This window comes from Abramis brama (genome assembly GCF_963993115.1).
Source record: "Abramis brama genome assembly, chromosome: 20".
Lineage (NCBI taxonomy): Eukaryota > Metazoa > Chordata > Actinopteri > Cypriniformes > Leuciscidae > Abramis > Abramis brama.
This window is the reverse complement of record NC_139982.1, coordinates 23651625-23674265: the sequence shown is the minus strand read 5'-3', so window position 1 is coordinate 23674265 and position 22641 is coordinate 23651625. Positions and strand designations below refer to the sequence as shown.

Below are 22641 nucleotides of genomic sequence, written 5' to 3'. Positions count from 1 at the left end.
TTCCCTCTCTCCCTTGGTCTGTGTGTCTGTCTGTCTCTCTCTCGCTGCAGCTCTTCTCTTTACAGCACCAGGTGGCTTTTTTCCGGGCACAAAGGTGTTTCTCTTAATCCCATTACGCCAGTGTTAAGTCTCACCAACATCAAAATTACCCCACCACCACTAGCCTTCGTATCTCTTTGCTTCTCCCACCCCCAGTTCGCTTTCCATCCGCTCCCTTTCCGAGTGACTGACGGTGGTTTCACCTGAAAGGAGGAGAGATCTGCAGGGCAGCTGCTGTTTTAGCAGTTGATGTTTCCATTGCTGACTCACAGCAATTGCCAATCCTGATCCAATTTCGCCATGCTGGTGGCCCCTTATTCCCTTGTCCAATAATGTGTCTGCTGGAAAAAATCCCACTGCTCCAAATCAAGTCTAATCCTTGCTGGAGACCTCATGTCAATCTTGTCATCCAAAAGGGAAAAAATCAAGACAAAACCATACATCTGGACCCGCCCCAGATCTCTCTTTCTCTCCATTTCTTTGGCCTCTAGGGATGGCTTTTAAGTCCCCCATCTTCTCCAAAGAATAGAGTAGGGATCACGCAACATGACCTACCAGAACCTTGATATCACAATATTGCCACCCTTGGGCATTGGGACATAGGTGCGGATTAAGACTTTGCATAATAAGATTACACGCTGACTGAATGATATCAAGGGACGATCCATATGTGGCAAGCTGGCTCTCTGTCTCCGGCTCAGTGGCGGGTGGTACAGCTTGTGGAGAGAGATGCCTGGGAGAGCCGCTGGGAATCAAATGGGATTCAGATTGTAAATGAGTTGGCCATTTGCAGTCATAGCTACCAGTGACTGGATCTATCGCTGTCTCACATTTAAATGTGAGAGGTTAGATCAGCTGTCCTTTGTGCAATTACCACAATGACCTGGAATTATGGCCAAGTTTACTGGGACATTTTTACACTGATTTGTTTCTTCTGTTTGCAGATGTTTGACATCACTTGACCAATCAAAGAAAGTGAGTTGTTTATACGACTAGTTTATGTCTGTCAAATGCACAATGGTCTTCCTAAATATTTCTTCCCAAATTCTCACCCTAGATTCCTTCTCGAAGAAAAGTCAGAAGTGGTCAAAGCTGGTAGAAGTTTCCTTTTGTCCATGAATACCTTGGATGCCATAGTTCAACAGTGGCAGCCCCTGCTGACAGACCCCTCCATCCCAGGAGCTGCTTTTCTCTCAAGAATCTCACCATTCATGGCTCCCCATTCCCGCATCTTCAAAGCAACATTCCAAGAAAATCCCTCACATAAAAAGATACCTCTCCTCATGAGCTGATGATCTAGGGGTGTCAAGCTGTTGTTCCTGTCCCACTGTGTGCTGTGGGAAATGGATGTGTCTGTCGACTGGATGGGATCAATAAGCACAAGGCCACAACATCGACCCGCTGCTCTCCTAAATGACTCCATGAGTCCTTGTCCGCTGTGCTGGGCAGTCAGGCACTGTGGGGAACTTGGGGAAACTGGAAATGCTTCAAACCAGGGGGTCCCAAACAGAAAAACATACCCGCTCGTATTAAACAATACCTTCCAAACTGTAAAACAAGTACAGACCGCACAGCTCTGCAAATGAGGCCATGTCCATTATGTCAAAATGCTGGACAAAAGGGAAGTTGAATGATGTTAACTATAGTCTTTTGGACTTTTGTGGATTTGTGATGTGTATTGTAATTTGTGATGTGTTTTTCCAGCGTCATGTCATATTAGTCATTGGTAAAGGTGCATGATATATTGGTAGCATAATATTCACATAAAGTTAATCTTTAAAAATACTAATAATTTAATAACTTGCCAATGCAAATCTCAAAATGAATATCCATTTTTCCATACTGTACATTATAATGTTGTAATGCCTAAATTGACATATAGCATTTAAAGCATTGATTTTTATAGTTTATTTTGAATATAAGACAAAATAGTATAGATGTTGGCCATTTATCGATTATTTGTCATAATATGATGATAATTATCTGCACTAGTCAGAATTTAAAATCGGTACATCCCTAGTCATTGGTTAACTATACATTTTCTTTTTTCCAAACTTGGACTAAATCTATCATGCTGTTGAATCATGCCGTTTCCTACCAATCCAACCCCAGTGGCAGAAAAGCTATATATATATATTACTGTATTGCAGTCGTTTGCATTCACATTTCATCCCTCAAAACAGAGTCTCCATAGAGGGACCTATTCCTTAGACTGCTTAATGAAAACATATCCGTTATCAGTGTTAATAACAGCAACCCCAGACATGATTGTAGCTTACGATCACAGAATGCATGACACCTGCCTGTCCAGTTTCAAAGCTGCCTGCCGCTTATGCAAATATAGCAAGATAGTGCTGTAGATCAGTCTATGAGGCCCCACCAGTCAGATCAGACTTCCCAGGAGGTTTGTGTCACTGATAGCAATCACTGCCACACAAGCATACAACATTACAGACTCAAATTAGCAGAGCACAGGAGAGAGAAAGGGGATTAGAGAGATCCGCTCTCCCACCGGCCCAACTTACAAATTAAATATGATAATCAAACAACACGATCACAATGGATTTGATGACAGGGGTTTAGCAAAATTTAGCTTGTTACCCATGGTTGCACGCTCTAATTTGGATTTTCTTTTTTTCATTGATGATGGTGATTTATGGCGGCTTTGTTTTTCTGTCATTTTGTATTACTACATGTAAGTTGAAAGCGCAAAAAAAAGAAGAAAGTAAATTGCCACAAAACCTTACATACACATCTCTTTAAAATATGTCAGTATTTTTTTAAGGAACTACTGTTGGTTTGAATAGTTGTAAGATTTAACAACAGGAAGAAATGTATATATTTTATTTTTTAATGTATCTTATAAAAATACTCAATCCCTGAAAGTAATGATAAACACTGTAGTGAAGTAGCCTAATGATAATTGGAAAATCATTATTTTTACTCGGCCCTAGTTCTAAAGAAATTATATATTCTTCTGAAATGTTAGTTGAAACAAAAGCACTTCTTCTTTAAGCCGTTGTTAGTTCTTTACCTCAGTTTTAAGGCCTGTTAGATGACCCCATTGAACAACTACTGGGGCTCTCCAATTGCTTAAAAAACAGCTGGTATTCAAATTGGATTCCCGGTCTAATTTCCTCTGAGGTAACTGGCATTTCTGTCCCATCTGTCAACAGGTGAGAACCAGAGCTGAAGCCGAATGCTCTGGTGGCTGCCTGCACAAACAGCCTAATTCAATAAGGTGATGTCTGTGTCAGCCAGTGCTTATCTACTGAATTCACACAAGGTGTCTGGGAGTTTGAACAGTGCTGGGCCTAGCAAGGTGGAAAGTTGACACCTGCCTTTCCAATCCCTTAAGACAACAGTAAGTACCTCACCTGCTGTTGTCATGACCTGACAAAGATTTAATAACATCATGTTGAGGGAAAAGTTGATAAATAACCTGATTTGTCTGATTTCATTACAACATCCATTCTATTTAAAGCTATAACATCAACCATTCAAACTTTTCTTGGACTGATTCTTGAGGTGTAAAACCAACAGATTGGAGCATTCATGACTCGCAGCTTCTCTGCTCTTTATTGTCAAGGCAATCAGGAGTTTATTCGCGGTTAAGAGCAATGAGAGAGAGTAGAGCGAAAGCCTCTCATCAAAAGAAAAGGCCCGAAACAATTGTTTTGATGACTGATCTGTGGCCCAGACTGTCATCATTACCCCCCATGAGAGGGACACACACCCCCTAAAACAATCCACTCTGGGCTAATGGCTCCTACGCATTTCATTTGTAAGACACTATAGAAAGTATGCTACAATAGGCTCCATCTTGAGAGGGCCCATCTGGGTGCCTCTTAGATCTTTTGAACAGCACGGAGGGTCGCTGACCTAGAAAGCCATCAATAAAAGACAATCCTTGGGAGGACAAATTGAAGAGCGGTGGAATCTCTCGTCTTTGCCTTACTCAGCTTTGAGTTTATGGGTGAGGCTGATGATATTTGCCCACTGTACTGTGTTCGTTACTCAACTTTGCTGTCATTATTTGGTCGTCGGGGTCAAGTTGTTTCTGAGGTGAAGGAGACGTTGGCTCCTTTGCAGGAGATTTGGAAAGGGCTGTCGCACAAGAAGTGAAATTTAAATGGTTTTACCCCATACTTTGGTCCAAACTTGTATAAAAAAAAAAAAGCTATTTGACTAAAGGAATGGAAGCCAATTTTTTGAGAATTTGAAAGCAGAAATGTGAAACTTACAAGATATAAGATAAAACCAAAACCTTAATAAGATAAAACCAAATTTTACAAGTTAGAAGTACAATCTGTTAAAACGTTTGTATTATTTAAGCCGTCTAATCATTTTTACTGTAGTTTTACAGTTTTAGTGTTTACAGAATTTAAGTTGTAAAATTAGACATAACTTTACACAGAAAAGGTTTGTAAATGATTTTATCATCATTATGTTTACATGAATATTGTTTACGTCTTGTGGCTATTCTATTGAAACCGTAAGTATTTTAACATTTACGTATTGGCCCCATTCACTTCTATTGCAATCGGCCCACTGTAACCCAAATTTTAGGGTTTTTTTTAAACAAAGGAAAGGAAATGTGTTTGTGTTAACATTATACCACAATTTCTGTTGGTTTGAGTTTAACTTGTGCTAAACCAGGAATATTCCTTTAATTAACCACATTCATACTTGTATTTACTATTAGTACTTTTATTTAAAGGTGCATTCAATTAACTTTTAGTACTACACATTCTTTAAATGTAATTATGAAGTTTTGTGTGCTTAGTTGAACATTTTGAGTCATGCTACTGTTGATATTTGTTAACCATTCCGATGATCTAATGAGGCATTGATGGGCTGGACCACATCATTGACCTCAGAAAAACACCCTGAGTTTGTCGTACCGCCAGTCCACCTCCAAATAACAGGTTTTAACCAATGCCTTTAAATGACCAAATGATTGCAATGAAACGACACAATAAATCACACATCTGAGCCCATTGACAGTCTTTCAGTCAAACGTACAATATACATTGTAATTTAAGCTATTGGCTCTTGAGAGGGGAGCTAATTGTTCGCCTTTTTTTTTTTTTTTTCAATAATCAGAAAAGGTCAGTGGTGAGGCTGTCACTGCCTTTCACAATGCCAGCCAGGCAACAGATGTTAATTCGAACCATTACTGTCCTATCACTCGGCGAGATGAGTTCATGACAAACAGCAGAGCTCTCTCCCATGCCGAGAGAGAGACAATCCAACAGACTATAATTACCTCCAGTGCCATGAGACTGATGGAGACAAGCCCTGCAGAAAAGGACCCATCACCTACCTTAGATATAATATTTTACTACCTAGTAATTTATCCATCATTCCTGAAAGCACTTGGGTCCTATTGTTGTCAGAGCAGGGGAATGAAGGCACCGGCGAGGACTTCAATCTCTGAAATTACACCGTTTTGGAGACAAAGGCAGGATGGAGGGAGAAACAAGGAAGCCATGCTTTTGGGTGGCACTTTTATCATTGAGTGGCAGATAGTTGAACAATCAGCAAGTCTGGGGGCAAAGTGATGTTGAGGCAGACAGTGCCTTTTGTTTTTAGGCTGAATCGAAATGGTTTTAGGGCCGCAAATGAAAAGAGACGTTCATAGCATATCAAAATATAATTTTACTGTAACTGATTCTGTTATTTGAAAGGCTTGGTCTGGAGGGGGAAAAACACAAGTTCTTGTGGAACTGATCATATTTCATGCTGAAGTACATGTACTTGTACGTTAGCTGTATTTCCAGTCTGTCAGACTAGACATTAACAGAACAAAGGTTATCATAGAATCGCAGTTTCATTCCTTGGAAACTTTTTGTGACACCAAGACTGTTCATTTTACAGCAATTTTTTGTTTTAGTTTGTCATTTTTGTCTTGTAATAAAAGTATTCTTTAAATTTAGTCAGTGTTTTATTATGTCATATTCAATCATTTTCATCATTTTCATCTATTAATTTATGACTTAAATCAGTGGTTCTGAACCTTAAGTAACCCGAAGGCCCCCTGTTCTCCGATACAATCTTTGATTTTATGCGTTTTGGTGGAAGCTAAATTTTATGTGATTTTTAGCTTTTTAATTTGAGTTTTATTATTTTAATATATTAATAATAATTTATTAATACTTTTAAGTCACCGTGTGGCCCCTTTGGTGTGGAGGCTCCCTGTTTGAGAACCACTGACTTAAATGGCATCTAATTTTAATAGATTTTAATAAACAAAAACAACATGTAAAAACTCCTGAAATAACATTATAATAAATACACTATTGTAATATGATGTTGTGAATTCATTATGCTTTAGTTATTCATTCCCTGAGTTTAATTGCATTATGTAAAGACAGCGTATTCACAACATGACTTGTCTTGAACATTCTGACTAACATGTGACCCGTGGAGATCTATATTCGATCCAAGTTTCAATAGGCATTCCCGAGATATAAGCGGAAAAGTGAAATTCATCCAGGGGGGCTGACCCACTCGGCCAAGCCAGAGAAGGCGCACTCTCCCCGGCTTGGCCGCGAGCCTCAGAGGGGGTGGAAGTCGGATCAAATATGGGACTTTGGAACGTACTTTGATATCTGAACGGTCATACGCAATGTAGCCACCTAGGAACATCAATCTCGGGTTGAATTTTTAGTTCAAGGCTTGTGAATTTTTGTTCAAAATCAAATTCTTTGGTAGATGTTTCTTCTTCAGAAATATTTTAGTGCATTGGTAATATCTTGCAGTGTTATTTTGTCATCATATTTTCATATATTTAAATTGTTCTTCCTTACAATACGATCCTTCACCTTTTCCTTCACCTTTCAATCCAGATCTGGCCTCTGGAGCAAATCTACCGAGCCATGCAGAGTTGGTGTAACGAAAAGCCACCAGCCAGTCAGTGAATCCCACAAAAGAGGAAGTGCATCTTCTGCTTGTCATTACAGCTCGGTGATGTTGCTGGTTTTAATGACCTTCCCGAGCATTCACCACAGCCAGGGGGTCATACAAACCCACGACTCTCCAGGAAAAGCCCTCCATTAATGGGAAGAGGAACAGAAGCACCCGGGCCGCTTCAGTTCAGCGGACAGATGGGAGGCCATTGTAAATATTTTGATTGATGGAGGGTGGGGTCAAGGCGTAAACCTTTGTTTTCCATATAAATGGGGAGGGCGGGAATCCAATGCAGGATGTTGGCTTGTTTTTTGATAGGCCTCCCATTCCTTAGCATGGCAGAGTGCAGACACTGAAGGGTAGTGAAGGTTTCCATGGATCTAAAGAATGTTTCGGACATGTTTTGTGTATCTGACCTCGTTTTATATGTAAAGTTCCTGCTGGTCTGAGAGGAATATCCTATAGTGAAGATGTTGTAAATATGTCTGACTGTTCTATATGTGTTTGACCGTATGGGTAATAATTGCGACAGATGGATCTGATCTGACCCAAGGGATTGCTTTTTTTGTGTGTCAAATTAGACCTGACCAAATGTAATTTTGCCTTGAGAGTGACTTGTTTTCTTTCCTTTCCCAGGAGGAGTCAACAGCCGAAAGAGTCCAAAGCAACAGGTGAATTCAGCCCCTCACATACACTCACACCTTCCTCTCCTCCCCAAACAGAAAAACACTCCTAACCGGCAAACTGCAACAGTGACCAGCCCAGGGATCTAAATCAGCCTTTACCCACACATTACCTTAATGATGTCACAAAGGAATGCCCCATGGTCCTAGTCTCTGATTGGCCCACAGCTCCTCACAGGTCTAATCAGGAAGTGTTGGTGTTAAGAGTGGCTTTTCTAATTTAAGGTGTTATCTGCGAGACAATGGCCTGTTTTGTTATTGCATTAGAAAGGTGATTTGTCCCTGGGGTTCTGACACATCTTCTTTCACACATGTACCTTGTTAAGTGGCCAGGAGACCAGAAACATGCTTCAAAGTAAAGACTGAAATAGATAACTTAATTTTTGAGAAATCATTTGCAAAGTCCCTTTAAAAGTGATAAAATCACAGTAAAGTCTTTTAGTGGTTTATTACTTTATATAAAATGTGGTGGTTGCGATCCTGGATGCTGATTGGTCCATACAGTGTTCTGACTGAAAATACATTACAAAATGATTACAGCATTATTAATAGTAGTCGTAGGCAGTGGTTATTTTATTTTATTTTGATTATAAGTGCAAATATGGACAGATGTTATATACACTAAGTGGAAAATAGCAATATTTTCCTTGTACTAATTGTAAATAGTACTTAGGTGCTATTTAGCGCAAATGGTGGCAGATATTATTTGCACCTCAGTGTATTGTAGTATAATATAAAGCAGTATTCAATAATAGCAACATATTCAGTGTACATGATTATATTTATTAAAATAAATATTGATGCTGCTGAATTGCTTTATTTATTGCTTAATTGGGTTCGGTAAAAGGTTACGCCAAAAATTGTACGCCCTCCTCCTTACTTTCCACACAACTGATTCTGTTATCATCGGGATTTCTTTTGTAATTTTGTCTGGCTCAATCAGTCAATGGTGGGTGGAGTTAGTTTAAATACCAACAGCAACAACAACATTTGCACTTGGTGAAAGTAGACACGCCATTATTAATAATAATATTTGTTGTTGTTATTTAATTTCAATTATTTAGTAAATTAATTAAAAACAATTTTCCTATTTTGGGTTGCAGAATTTGTATTCATTAATTTGTTTTTTGTTTGTTTATTTATTTATTCTCCAAACCGCCTATGTAGGGTTGTGGAATTTGTTTGATTTATTCCAGTAATACGCTTAATGCTGTGCTATATTGTGAATATAGTCATGGCTAAAGGGTTTTCAAGCAAGCCAGCTGTCAAAATTAAACATACTAAGAGTTCTCAGTGCTCTATACCATTCTTCCAACATAAATTTCATAATTTACAGTAAATCTGTTTGTTGCCATAAGTACTGAGTGTTTGCCGTTGTAGATCAGTGTGGCTGATACCGGATGATTGATATGAAATGATATGAAATGATGTCTGACGGCGCTGGAGTTGTTAGCGCATTCAATTCACATTAAGATAAATTGACTGCAGAGGGAACAGCCGCTAAGAGTCAAACAGACACACATATGCACGAACGGCCCCCTCATAAACATGATTGAAAGCCCTGTACACACATCCATCCACGTGCTTGCCTGAATTGCACATAATGACTCCAGGACACACACGCATAACACACACACATAACCACACGGTCAATTGAGTGTGAGAATGACGATGAAACAATCTTTTCCGCTCTGGGCCTGTAATCGGGGCCTCACTTTTGAGCAGCGTCCATGTGAATATGTAGCATATTTGTCACATGGCTTTAATAGAGAGAATCAAGTTATTTAGTTTGGGTAATGAGGTGGCGGCTTGTTGTGGGTTTGCAGTGACCTCTGTCAAACACAGGGGCATGAACATGCGAACCGAGGAGGTGACGACTGCTTTGCCCAGCAAGAATGTTAATATCTCACTTGATAAACTAAGGATGCGTCTCATTATGCTCCCGAGATCCCTATCTGTATGTCATGAACATTCAGTTCGTGGACTAACAGGAGCAGTGATCATATAAACACTGACACAATTGAATTCAATTTCTTCAATTTTGAGCACATACATGCCTTTAGATTTATTTATATTTTTGAAAAATGTGTTAAAAGTTTTTTATAAAGTTTAATATTTTTTGTGCATAATTTCTACTTAAACTGAAAAGTGTGAAAATATTATTTAATTGTGTTTTATTGTGAAATTAGTCCTAGCAAGACAAAGAAATGTCCAAGTCATTTCCATCACTGAATATTCTTAAAAAAATATACATTGAAATTTTAAAAATGTAGTTTACAGCACTGTTTAACACATCTTAGTGCATTTTTGTTAATGCCATTAAAACAGAAAATAAGACTATGTCTTGATTTACACTTAGACTCGTCTTTTGTTGACTTAAAATATGACATTGTTTCTGGTATAGTGAGAGGGCAGGGAATTTCTACAAAGTGAACGTCTCAGTGCACCAGAACTATGTTGACATGGCTGACTCCCTAGCTAGTGTACTGGCTACTGAACTAGTGAGCTGATTGAGCTACACCCCATTAAACCTGCTTTGTTTACCTCATCACTGCTCTGAGGAATCAGGCATGGCATCACCACACTCCCCTTTTCGCCTGTCATTTTCATTTGTTTGGTCTCCTGTGGCGTTTAACATTCTTTTAAAAAAAGAAGACGATGGCTATTGTGAATTGAGCTAATAAAACTGTTTATCCATGTGCTAAGAAGTGTGAGTGTGAAGAGCACTTGAGATTTGTCCCAAACCACTGCACCCTTTGTGGCCGCTGGAGTGGGTGTGATCCTTAGCCAACAAAGCTTGTTTGACTTGTAGAGTTTATTTTTCCGCACCGATCTGTTAACTCAGTTGTCATTACAAGCCGTTAAAGGCACAAAGCCTTTTTTGGGGCGTAATTACAACAGTCAATTATTCGAATTTGCTTTTTTCAGTCATCTAATTCCCATCTAAAGGCATCACATCAAACTGTAAGAGTAAAAAAAAAAAAAAAAAATGGCTGAATGATTTTATGCCCAATTTTCTCTACCTATGTAACAAAGCGATTATTTTCTCTCCCCCGGAAACAAAATTAGAAGGTACAGTTCCTATTCAATGGGCCGTTTGTCTATCGGCGGCAATGTATAAACTGTCACAGCATGAAATCGGTTTTCTGCCTTGGTTCATTTCAAATCAGAGGTTTCGAGCGCATTAGTATCGCAATTAGAGGGCCTCGGTTATGCGACGCTGCCTGTGGAAACAGAGAGACCCATTTCTTTTTTTTCTTTTCTTCCCGGACTGTCGGGTTTTAAGAAGGTGACTGGGCCTGCACCCTAATCGCCACAGATAATAAATTGATCAACTCTTAAACTTCTGAGAGGGTTGAATGGGGCTCACCCCGTCCATTGAGTGTGGACGGATTACTCACGCTTAGTTGGCTCTAGGTAGTCTTTGGCAAGCCTCCCCACCAGGCCTGGGAATGGGGCTGCATTGAGGCCCATTCACAAGCGCCTGACACAGAGCGTGCTTTTATACAGCACTGCTTTATTATGAGAAGATCCCCAGCCGCCCACCCCGGGCTTGTCCTTGCCATACTCTTTCTTGCACGTTAAGAAAAGGTTATCCCCTACCTTAATCCATATTGCAATGTGGATTAGAGCGCGAGTGTGTGTGTGTGTGTGTGTGTGTGTGTGTGTGTGTGTGTGGAGGGGGGCGTGCGGAGTGTTTCAACTTCACACAGGACCCCCCCCCCCCCCATCGAAACACACTCACTCTCTCTCTTTCACCCTGTTTTTCTCTCTCTCTTTTACAAAGTGCCTATAGGCTCTGGTAAAGGATTTGCATCTTGAATGGGTAACCTGCAGTTCTCCTCAATGAAGACATCAGATCAAAGTTCAACCAGTCAAAGCCCTGCTAAAACGTTAAGGAGGCCGGCACGTACACAAAGGCACGGGATGAGCGGCAACTGCTGCCTCAAGAGAGGGGTAAAAAAAACACACTGGAATCCCTGATCCAGATTAAGAGTGGATTATGGCGTTCACAATGGAGCCGGTTTCAATTGAATTCACTAAAGAATTATGTTCAATATTTCAATTTTTAATGGTTATTGTAAACTTTTGATAGAATTAAAAACTCTTCTAGAACTTCGGATCCATCCATTACCGAAAATTCCACAGTTAACACCATTGATTTCCACCTGTTTCTACCAGCATCTTAAGCTCTAAAGTAACTCTTGTCAATTTAATATATTTTACAATGTAATTTATTCCTGTGATCAAAGTTGAAGTTTCAGCATCATTACTCCAGTCATGATCCTTCAGAAATCAATCTAAAATGCTGATTTGGTGCTCAAGAAACATTTCTATTGGTCAGGATTCTTTAAAGTTAAAAAACAACATTTATTTGGAATATAAATCTTTTTTCTAGTCAAATCAAGTCACCGTTATATAGCACTTTATACAATACTGATAGTTTCAAAGCAGCTTCTTATTGATAAACAGGAAAATAATGATCAGTGATGCAAACTTCATCAAATATGAGACAAATTTAAATTCTGCTGTAAAGCAGCTCTAAAAAATGCAATAGTGTCAACATTTTTGTAACAATATGTCTTTACTGCCACTTTCAATCAGTTTAATGCATCACTGCTAAATTAAAAGTATTATTATTATTTATTTATTTTATTTAATATGCATATACATTATATAAAAACTGGTACTTTCTGTACTGTCTTTAATTTATTCCAAAAATAAAATAAAAATTAAATCTTAACCTGAATGGTAGTCTCATTAATCTTTCAATTATTTTTAATATTAATTGTATTTAATAATATTTATACTTCATTTGGATTGATTATTTTCAAAAATTATCTTTCAAAAACATCTTTAGCTCCACTAAAACTAAAATAGCAAGGCAAAAGACAATAACACACTTAATTACTGCCCTTTCCTGGCGCCAGGTCGTGCTTAATTGCTCTTGCCTTATTTGTGACAGTCAGATCTTTAAGTTTAGTATCTGGGCTTTATCATTGCGACAAAATGACAGCTCACTGACTAGAAATGAATCCTTTTTCTGTTGTCTCTTAATAAATGAGCCAAATGCCCCATGTTGGTTCCCTGACTATTAAATTGGGTTACTTTATGATATGGTATAATTGGTATCAATTGCACTCCAGGTGATGTGGACCCTGTTGTTTAAATGGTGCTGCTTTTCCCACAATGAAGTCAGCGCCTTGCTGGGTGCAAACTGTACCGAGACACTTCTCTGGGTAGCTATAATCTTAATTAGCTAACCCACTCGTTCACGTAGATATTCGCATTGCCTTCATCATTATCTATATGAAATACGCCCAGCAGGATGGCCATGATACAATATATTACACACAAAGGCAACTGTGTGAAATGTGTGCTCTCCCCTCCTTAAAATCGTGGTGCGGTGCGAAAGGACCTGAGCATTTTTCTCCTCATTCAATTCGGGCCTGGTGAGCGGTGTTTAGCGCAGCGGGCTCAGAGGGCACCATTGTTTATTTGTCAAAAGTTAAAATGCCTCTCTTCGACAGCTCTTTAAAAGCAGGTTTCAAGAGGTGCCCCAGTGCTAAATTGTAAAGTTGTGTCCAGAATGGAACACATGGTAAAGAGTGCCATAATTGATGGGTTTGTTGGAGGAGCACTTAAATTAATGTTTGGTATTATGGGCCTTTTATGTGTAATAGGCCTGGTTAAGATCATAAAAGCTAAGGAAATGTTAACACTTGAAAGAAGTACCGGTAAACTAGCATGATTTTGTAATGTTGAAGCATTTGTTTCCAAACAGCGTAAAGCCACAGGGAGTTGCAGACCATTGGCTAACTGGGGATTGAAGCAGAGGCTGTATGTGATCAAGGATGCAGTCGCTCAACAAAGTATTTGGACTCTTAAGCCACAATTAAAAAAGTAAGAATGTCATTGCATTCAATAACAAAGTATCAAACCAAGTGGCATTTATTAGATATAGCACAAGCAAACTTTTCCAAGTTAAACATTTCACAAAAAGTTAGAGTGTTTAAGCTAAATTTCAACTTTGGAACCTTCTGGTTGTCAAATGCTAGTGGAACATGTCTATAGTTAATGTAATCCTTGAAAAAAAGAAAAAAAGAAAAGAAAAAGATAAAAAAGTCTAAGTTGGTTTTCTACTCTTAAATGGTCTCCCCTTGTCTGTTGGCTGGATTTAAAGAGGTTTTGGGCATATTTTAGCTAAGAGAGCTAATAAACATCTGCAGTACTTGACCAGGTTGGGAAATTTGATCAAAAATACAGTAAAAACAGTAATATTATGAAATATCATTACAATAGCTGAATTTTCAGCATCATTACTTCTGTCTTCACTGTCACACGATGCTTAAAAAAAATCATTCTAATATGCTGATTTGCTGCTCAAGAAACATTTATTATTATTATCAATGTTGAAAATAATTCTTAATATTTTTGTGGAAACCGTAGTACTTTTTTCAGGATTATTTGATGAATAGAAAGTTCATATGAACAACATTTATTTGAAATAGAAATCTTTTGTAACATTATAAATGTCTTTACTGTCACTTTCGATTAATGTAATGCATCCCTGCTGAATAAAAGTATGAATTATTATTTTTTTAAAGTCTTGCTGACCCCAAACAGTTGTTTATCTACCATGGCTAACAATTTTGAGAAGATCTAACATAATCTAACATAGTTTAGTTCCACAAAGAACTTTTTATTGTCTAGTTCTTAAAAAAAAAAAAAAAAAAAAAAAAAAAATCATCTGCTGGTGCTTTAAAGAACCCAAAAACTAAATATGCTGAACTGAAAAACCAACTCGAGAACCCTGTGAAAAATGTTTCTTGATAGCCAGGTGTTTTTGGTCAACTAAATATCCGTTAACGGACCTTGAATGTATCGAGTCAAAGCAACCCGGTAAAGCATACTTATTTTTCCTGTCCTAGTTGTGTTTTTGTTTATTGTCTCATTTCAAAACATTTACTTCAAAACTTGATGATGATTGTTTAGCGAATCTCAGGAACTATCAGGCCTCACCTTCATTATACCGAAGCGAACATGAATGTACGAAATGATTATAACGGCAGCCCCAGTCATTATCTTATCAAAGAATGGCAGGCCTGTTCAAATTAAACATTCTTCTGTTGACAGGTGTGTACGGATGTGCTTCTCTTACTGCGTGCCTCATGCGTGTTCGTGTCTGAGGTTGCGAGTGTGATAGACAGGGGTTTACTGTGACAGAGAGACCCCCACACACTCCCCAGAGAGACAGTCTCCCTCCCTGACAGACAGCTCATCTTCCAGGTGAAGGGGTGTCTGTGTGTGTGTGTGTGTGTGTGTGTGTGTGTGTACGTTTAGCACACTGCGTAGGAGTAGTGTGACAGACAGAGGCGCAGTGTGTGTGTGTGTGTGGGTGTATTCTGATAGACAGAGGTTCAGTGCTGCAGAGGCAGGTGAAGGTGATGCCCTTATTCAGCTGTGGACTGTTTATTAGAGATGGAGGGAGGGATAGACAGATAAACAGAGGGATGGGATGGGGGGGGGGGATCAGGTGTTTCTCACCCAGCCCCTCGTTAATGGCTCGTTCATTATTTCTGATTTAGCGCTGGAGTGCTGCGGTGGTGTCAAATCTTAACTCTGTTCATTAAATCATTAATTTTTTTTCAGACGGTAAGTGAGGCCAGTGTAATGAAGCCATCACAGTCTCAGCAGAATTCACCCCTTGTTAAGCGTCTCTTGCAGGTTGTGAATGGCAGTCACTGATTAACCGCTTCCCCAGTGTCTTGATTATGGCTCTTATCAATGGTTTTCCATAGATCTTTTCGAGTAGACTTGTTTTGCATGCATTATAATTGTTTATACTATTAGACTATGTATTCAGTACATTAACAGAAAGCACCATGTTGTTTATTTTATTTTATTTATTTTTCTGGACATGGTATCACGGTAATACCAAAGTTTTATGTACTATGGTACTACTTTATATGGCATTGTTTGAAGTGCTGTGTAAATACCATGGTGAATTAAAATGAATAAGAAAATGAATCATTTCAGATTCATGGTATGTGTCTAAGTAACAAGGTATTAACATTTGGTTGCCATCACTGTACCATGGTACCGCTGAAGTCATTCTTTTGCAATTGTTTAGTTGATATTTTGTTTTGGGGATCTCTTTTTGTTGTTGGCTTACAAACTAAAAGTAGATAAAAAATATATAATGCAAAATATCAACACTTATTTGAAAATTCGTTAGCCTCATAGCATAATTGCTTAAGCATAATTGCCTTTAAATATAACTTAGGCAATTATGCTATGAGGTTAACGAAATGTAAGATCTTTCATGGTATCTGAAACAAAACAATCTAACTAAAATAAACAAACAAAATATAGACAAAATATATAATACAATTATGTAAAAAAAAAAAAAGGATCTTTCCTGGTACTGAAACAAAACAAAAATCTAATGAGACTAAACAAACAAAATATAGACAAAACCTAACAGAATATATACAATTATAAAAAATAAATAAAAATAAAGATCTGTCCTGGTAACTGAAACAAACAAAATCTTACTAAAATAAACTAAAAAATATAGACAAAATATAAACAATTATTTTATAAATAATAAAGATCTGTCCTGGTAACTGAAACAAACAAAATCTAGACAAAATACACATACAAATCTAGACAAAATATAAACAATTATTTCAAAAATAAATAAAAATCTGTTCTGGTAACTAAAACAAACAAAATCGAACTAAAATAAACAAACAAAATATAGACAAAATAAACAGTTCTGTTTAAGATCTGTCCTGGTAACGGAAAGGTTATAGGTTTAAACACCACATTCATGAGCTATCAGTATTTTGTTCTTGAACAAAGTTATTCCTGGGGGATTGTCACTATAATAGGGGGACTGTTGATTTAGTGAAAAAAAAGTTGATTAAATGACTATTTATTTGTTACTCTTTAAGTGCATGATATGATATAAACAGCCAGGCAGACTGGGATAATAATCATGGAATATATTGACTGAATTCATCATCATAATCAACCATTATAACCACCCCCACACCCACTGCTTGTTGTCACAAGTCTCTGGGATGCTGGTTCAGGAGTTAAGAGCAGGCCCAGGTACCTGAAGAAGCCAAGCTCCCTGAGCCCTCTCCTCCCCTGTTATCTTGTTACTAATGTTTTCCTCCCTTTACCTCAGGGATTTGGTGGCCTCCAGGGTCTGCCATCATCAGCAGCCGGCAAGCTGTTTCCAGGCAGCTCAGAAGCAAACAAGTATTGTTGAGTGTCATATATGACAACGTGCAAGTCTTTTTTCCACCGTGATCTGGCACGACGCCACATGTTAAAGGGCATCATGCCTTTCCCACCGTAAGTTTACTTTATTTCAGATGTTTCTTTCCTTTTCAGCCTCAATATAATGGAGATAATACATCTGGATAAAGATTTAAAAGTTAAAGTTAAATGTATGAAGTCCAGGACATCTGTTGTATGGAACAACTAAAATCATTTTTTGTTTGTTTGTTTAACAAAAAAAAGTGTCTGCTGGAGCACACTCTTTATAGCACTTTTAAACCGCTTTCATATTCACTTCAAAATATGTGGAGAGAAATTATAAATCACAATGGAGCTCTGAACTATGATTCTGGCCAAAGGCAGTCTTGTGATCTTGCGGCGTGACGTTTTTTTTGGCTTCTCTCCTCCTCAGTGTGCATGAAGTCTCCTTCACAACCCTAAACTTGACGTGCCAAAAAAGTTGTGACTTGCTTTTGAAAGCCATCCAGCCATTTATAAAGGAAGTCTAGACAGTTGATTGGTTGTTTTGCATTAGTTTAGTGCTTCTTTTAGTAGACTATTTTTAAACAGCAGATGGTAGTTATTGCCAAATGTCATAGTGAACTCTTGAACATGTCAATTTATACAGGTTGCCCATAATCTTTTTACCCGATATCTAAGAAAACGTCCGTCCGTCCATCCGCCTGTCCGCAGGGTTTTTTTTTTTTGTGTGTGTGTGTGTGTGTGTGTGTGTGTGTTCTAAACCGAACCCCCTCCCATTTCACTCTCACACACAATGAAAAGGCACTTTGAATGAAACTTACTTAGCTTCTCTCTTGTGGGCTAATGAGGTTCTGTTCAATATGCTATTTTCCATATTCCATTTGATGTGTTTAAATATTAATCTTGTAAAATATTCATGCAACGGGAGCCTTCAGCGGTGGCTGTTAGGAGAGGATAACTCCTGATAAGTGTTAATGTATCAGAAGCTTTGTAAATTTTGTGAGAGCTGCTCAGAGATCAGTAAGCTTTTGTTTTTTGTGGTTACTAATGCTCTGACTTTTAATGGACGCACTGATATTAGGGTTGCATAACTACATATGCCTGTGCTACTGTGTTTGCATTTGATCTTTGTAACCACATTTCTGTGTTTATTTGAGTGCATGCATGCATGTTGGGAAGTAACTAGCAATAAGGCCCTATTTACCCCTGATATTAACTTTTGTTTCATACAATCCATTTGAAATGAGAAGTGTAAACGGAGTGATAAAAAAATTATGATTCAGGTATATTTCTCTCCTTTTGTGTGACTTATCGCAGTAAACCAAAAAGTATTTTAATAACAGGTGTAAATGGGGCCTTTAAAAACTCAAATTCTAGTGAAATCTGAAAGAATGGATTCAAAAAACAATTCATAGATTCGAGTCCCTCCATGGCATTTAAGATGTTTTTTGTTATATATATATATATATATATATATATATATATATATATATATATATATATATACATACACACACACATACATATATACATATGTATATATCCGTACTGTATGTATATGTATGTATGTATGTGTGTGTGTGTATATATATATATATATATATATATATATATATATATATATATATATATATATATATATATATATATATATATATATAGGGCTGGGAAAAGATTAATCGCGATTAATCGCATCCAAAATAAAAGTTTGTGTCTACGTGATATATGTGTGTGTACTGTGTATAATTATTTTGTATATATATAAATACACACTTGCATGTATATATTTAAGAAATATTTGTTATTTATATATAAAATATATAAATTTATATATAATATAAATTATATATAAATATATACAGTATATACATGCAAATATTTCTTAAATATATACATGCATATGTGTGTGTATTTATATATACAAAATAATTATACACAGTACACACACATATATCAGGTAGACACAAACTTTTATTTTGGATGCGATTAATCGCGATTAATCTTTTCCCAGCCCTAATATATATATATATATATATATATATATATATATATATATATATATATATATATATATATATATATATATATATATATATATATTCCTCACTATTATTGACAGACTATTTACAGATTTGATGGTTAAAATACATTTTATATAAATGCTTTTAGTTAAAATAGTCAATTAATGCATTTAATTAAATCATTTTAATATTAATAATATCTACTGTTCATTAAGACTTTCAGCTAATGTTTTTTTTATAATAATATATATATATATATAAAAATTATTTATTTATAAGTTATGCCTTCAAATTATGGCTCTGATTAAAAATACTGAAGGCCCCTAAAGGCTTCAGTGGCATTTACTTGAATCTGCCTTTTCTAAATAGTTGCTTGGCAGTAATTTAACTACTTGAAATTATGATTAGCTTGGCAACCTCCAAAGTAGCTTTCCCAGCACTAATGCATGCATATCCATGGATGTATCCTAGTGCACTGGTTCTGTGTACGTTCTGGGCATGTGCTGGGAAGTGTTGGTCTGCTTTACTGTACATTGGGGTCACAGCGTGCTGGAGACGGTGTCAGCTGGGTGGGCATATGGAGGTCTTGGCTGCTGGTGCAAGCAGACTGTGGGCAACCCTGGGTCCAAACTTGGGCACATTTGTTCTATAGGCAGAAGGCAGGGGCAACCCCTATACCGGCCACACTCTGAGGACCCGGGACAGCGCCCCCCACCAGATGCCTGTTTTTGTCTGCACAGTTCAGCCATTTTGAGATTAATCTTGATGTAATTTGATTTCAGATTGTTAATGTTACTAAACATCCATGTTAGTTAGTTATGAAAAGCATAGTTGGCATAATGTGTTTTTTTTTTTGTGTGTGTGTGTTTGACCATCTGAATGTATACGCCTCTTATTATATAATTGTGTAACAAATAATGAATAAATAGACAAAAATATTAAGTTATTGTATTATTTGAGAAGAAAAATACTATGCAAGAGACATACAACTAGTATAGCTGAGTAGGAAATCTTTTGCCTTGGACAGTTTTACAGTTTATATAAAAATATTTCAACCTAGAATGCCTTGACCAATCAGAATCGTGTATTTTATAGTCATATTTACAATTTTGCCTTTTATTTTAGTGTTTTGGAAATGTAATGAGAAACAAGAAATAGTTGTATCTATTTTATCATGTCAGGGTTCGGAAGTGCTTTTAAAAAAGCATTTTAAGCAGATCCTCATTTTGTTATTGCGTTTTCTAAAACTTTGAATAATGTATAATTAAAAGCCTGTTACATCCTGCATGAATTGGTTATATAAACTTAAAAAGGGTATGGGGGCTATTCTCTGGTGTTCATTTTACAAACTCACAATCACGTAGTTTTGGAGTTCTGTTTATGTAAGTTCATGTCAGGCTGATTAGCTGTAAGATAAGGTACTAGTGAATTAGGAGATCTTGACTTGACTCAACAGAGATGACATATAATGAAAATGGACACAAAAAAGAGAAAAGAAACGTGGCTCTCCGAGCATGAATGTTTCATCAGTTCTACTGCACTATGCTGCTGAAAGCCTCAAGTTGAGTCTCTACCACACAATTGACCTGAAAGTTTAATAATAACTCGCTCATGAGGTGCCGCATGTGTGTCAGGCTGTTTGTGCGTCTACATCTACATCTTTGGTTATATTTTCGACTGCATTTTTATGTGTGTGTGTGTGTGTGTGTGTTTACAGAAAATGTTACACCCCCACCTCATTCTGGATGAAAAGGGTCCTGTGAGAGAGGAGTGTACAGCCAACCACATGGCAGGACAGGCGCGGTGTCCTGGGCTGGGGCCTTATGGAAGGTCAGGGGGGTTGGCGAGTAGCGGCAGCCAGGACTCTGAAGGAAACAGTGGGAGAATGGGGCGGCTTGAGCCCGCTGGTCACCAGCCAACATGCCCAACCTCGAGAGTTCGCTTTCCTCGACTCTGTCTCTCAAAGCACTCCAAATTTGTGGCTAGGGAGGTATGCAAAACGACACAATGTAGTTATTTTGGTTCAGTGTGGTAAAGTTGACATTGCTCACATTGCCCATTTTAACACTCAAAGCTTATTTATATAAAGTATAGTAGGCATAATCATAAAAACCCAATTCACATTTATTTGTGTAGCGCTTTTCGCAGTACATATTGTTTCAAAGCAGCTTTACAGAAAATGCTTGTTTCAAAGATGAGTGTATCAAAGTAATGTCCATATGGCAGTGATATACAGCTGTAATATGTTGTGTTCTTATACCTAACATCATGTATTCAGTTAAGCAGACAGAGTAAACGTGTTAGGCAGCAATTACAACTTGTGCTCGTAATGATTATAATACAAGGATAATATACAATGTTAGGATAATATTTGATAGTTTTGTATGTCGATCCAAAGTCGGCATCATTTGAATAAAAATAAAAGTTCCAAAGGGAGATATAAGATATAAGAACCATTTTGGGTTACCCAAAGAACCTTTCAGTGAACAGTTTGTAAAAGAACTATAATGTTCTAAAGAGCCTTTTTTCACAATAAAGAACCTTTTGTGCAATGTAAGGGTTCCATGGATGTTAAAGGTTCTTAATGAAACCATTGATGCCAATAAGAACCTTTATTTTTAAGAATGAATGCCACTAATCATATTGTTGTGTTCCAAATAATGAATGAATAGACATGCAAGTATTGTTTTTAGTTTAAGTTATTGTATTATGTGAGAAGAAAGATACTGCAGAGTGATACAAGAAAGGTGAAACTAGCATAGCTATGTAGGAAATCCTTTGTCTGGGACAATTTTATAGTTTAGCGCTCCGTATATATAAATATTTGAACCCATAATGGCTTGTTTGACCAATCAAAATCAAGTGTTTTATAGTCATATTTTAATATTTAATTTATAGCGTCTTAGAAAATGTATGTGAGAAACAAGAAATAGCATTATCTATCTAGTTTTAAAAAAACAAAAACGATTCTGTCGGTCTAATTTCATGAGAAACTTGTCATGTCTTTATCACAAACCCCTTTCAGTCTTCATACACAACAGTCTCCACACCAATGATACCAAACCTTTGCTCTGTCTTGCTTGTGTTTTAAAGTAGGACAAAAACATTTTTTTTTCCATGAAAATTGCATAAGGCCAGGGCAACAAACATGGAAAAGGGGGCCATGTGAAATATTGAAAAGGTTGAATAATTTAGGGCATCCGGTCATGTGTTAAAAACAGGATTTTGGGGAGAGGGGGTGGAGGAGAAGGTGAGGCGTAAGGGGAGTGATCCCCCAGCCGCTCTCCACACCCACCTGCAGGGTGACAGTCCTCTCTCCTGGCCTGAACCCCATCTGGAGCGGGACGGGATTAGACCAGGCCAGACAATAGTGGAGGAATAACTATGGAAAGAGTTCAACACAAACGACTTCTTTTCCAGCTATTCCCAATTTCTGGCATTTTTTTCTTTTCTTTTCAATTTTCATTTCCTGCTAAAAAATTGCCATGGCAATTTTAATAAAATCCTAGTATTATTTGTTCTCATTTGTACAAAAAATAAAAAAAATAAAAATCTATTTTTATATTATATTTTAAATTAATAATAAACAATATAAAATCATTGGTTATGCTTTAAAAATAAAAAAACTATTTTTTACTAAGTAAAGTAAAAAAAGCTTATAAGATTATTTTAAGCTATGATCCTATGACTATTTAAGCCAATCATACATG

General features: G+C 37.1%; 1 protein-coding gene across 6 annotated transcripts in view; it reads left to right on the top strand.

Annotated features, from left to right (window-relative positions):
- Positions 1 to 21647, top strand: part of dnajc24 (DnaJ (Hsp40) homolog, subfamily C, member 24) — a 37354-nt gene extending 15707 nt beyond the window's left edge. For 2 of the 6 annotated variants that reach the window (XM_084094405.1, XM_084094403.1), the window contains exons 6-7: positions 984 to 1014; positions 1097 to 3141. In XM_084094405.1, coding sequence (XP_083950531.1) covers positions 984 to 1001 — 18 coding nt within the window. In that variant the 3' untranslated portion in view covers positions 1002 to 1014; positions 1097 to 3141. Of the gene's footprint in view, positions 1 to 983; positions 1015 to 1096; positions 3142 to 3215; positions 6000 to 7587; positions 7623 to 11421; positions 11592 to 13419; positions 13539 to 14771; positions 14925 to 16833; positions 17004 to 20648 lie in introns of those variants that run through there. The other 4 variants (XM_084094401.1, XM_084094404.1, XM_084094400.1 and 1 more) reach the window with 4 other exon arrangements.
- The last annotated feature ends 994 nt before the right edge of the window (positions 21648 to 22641 follow it).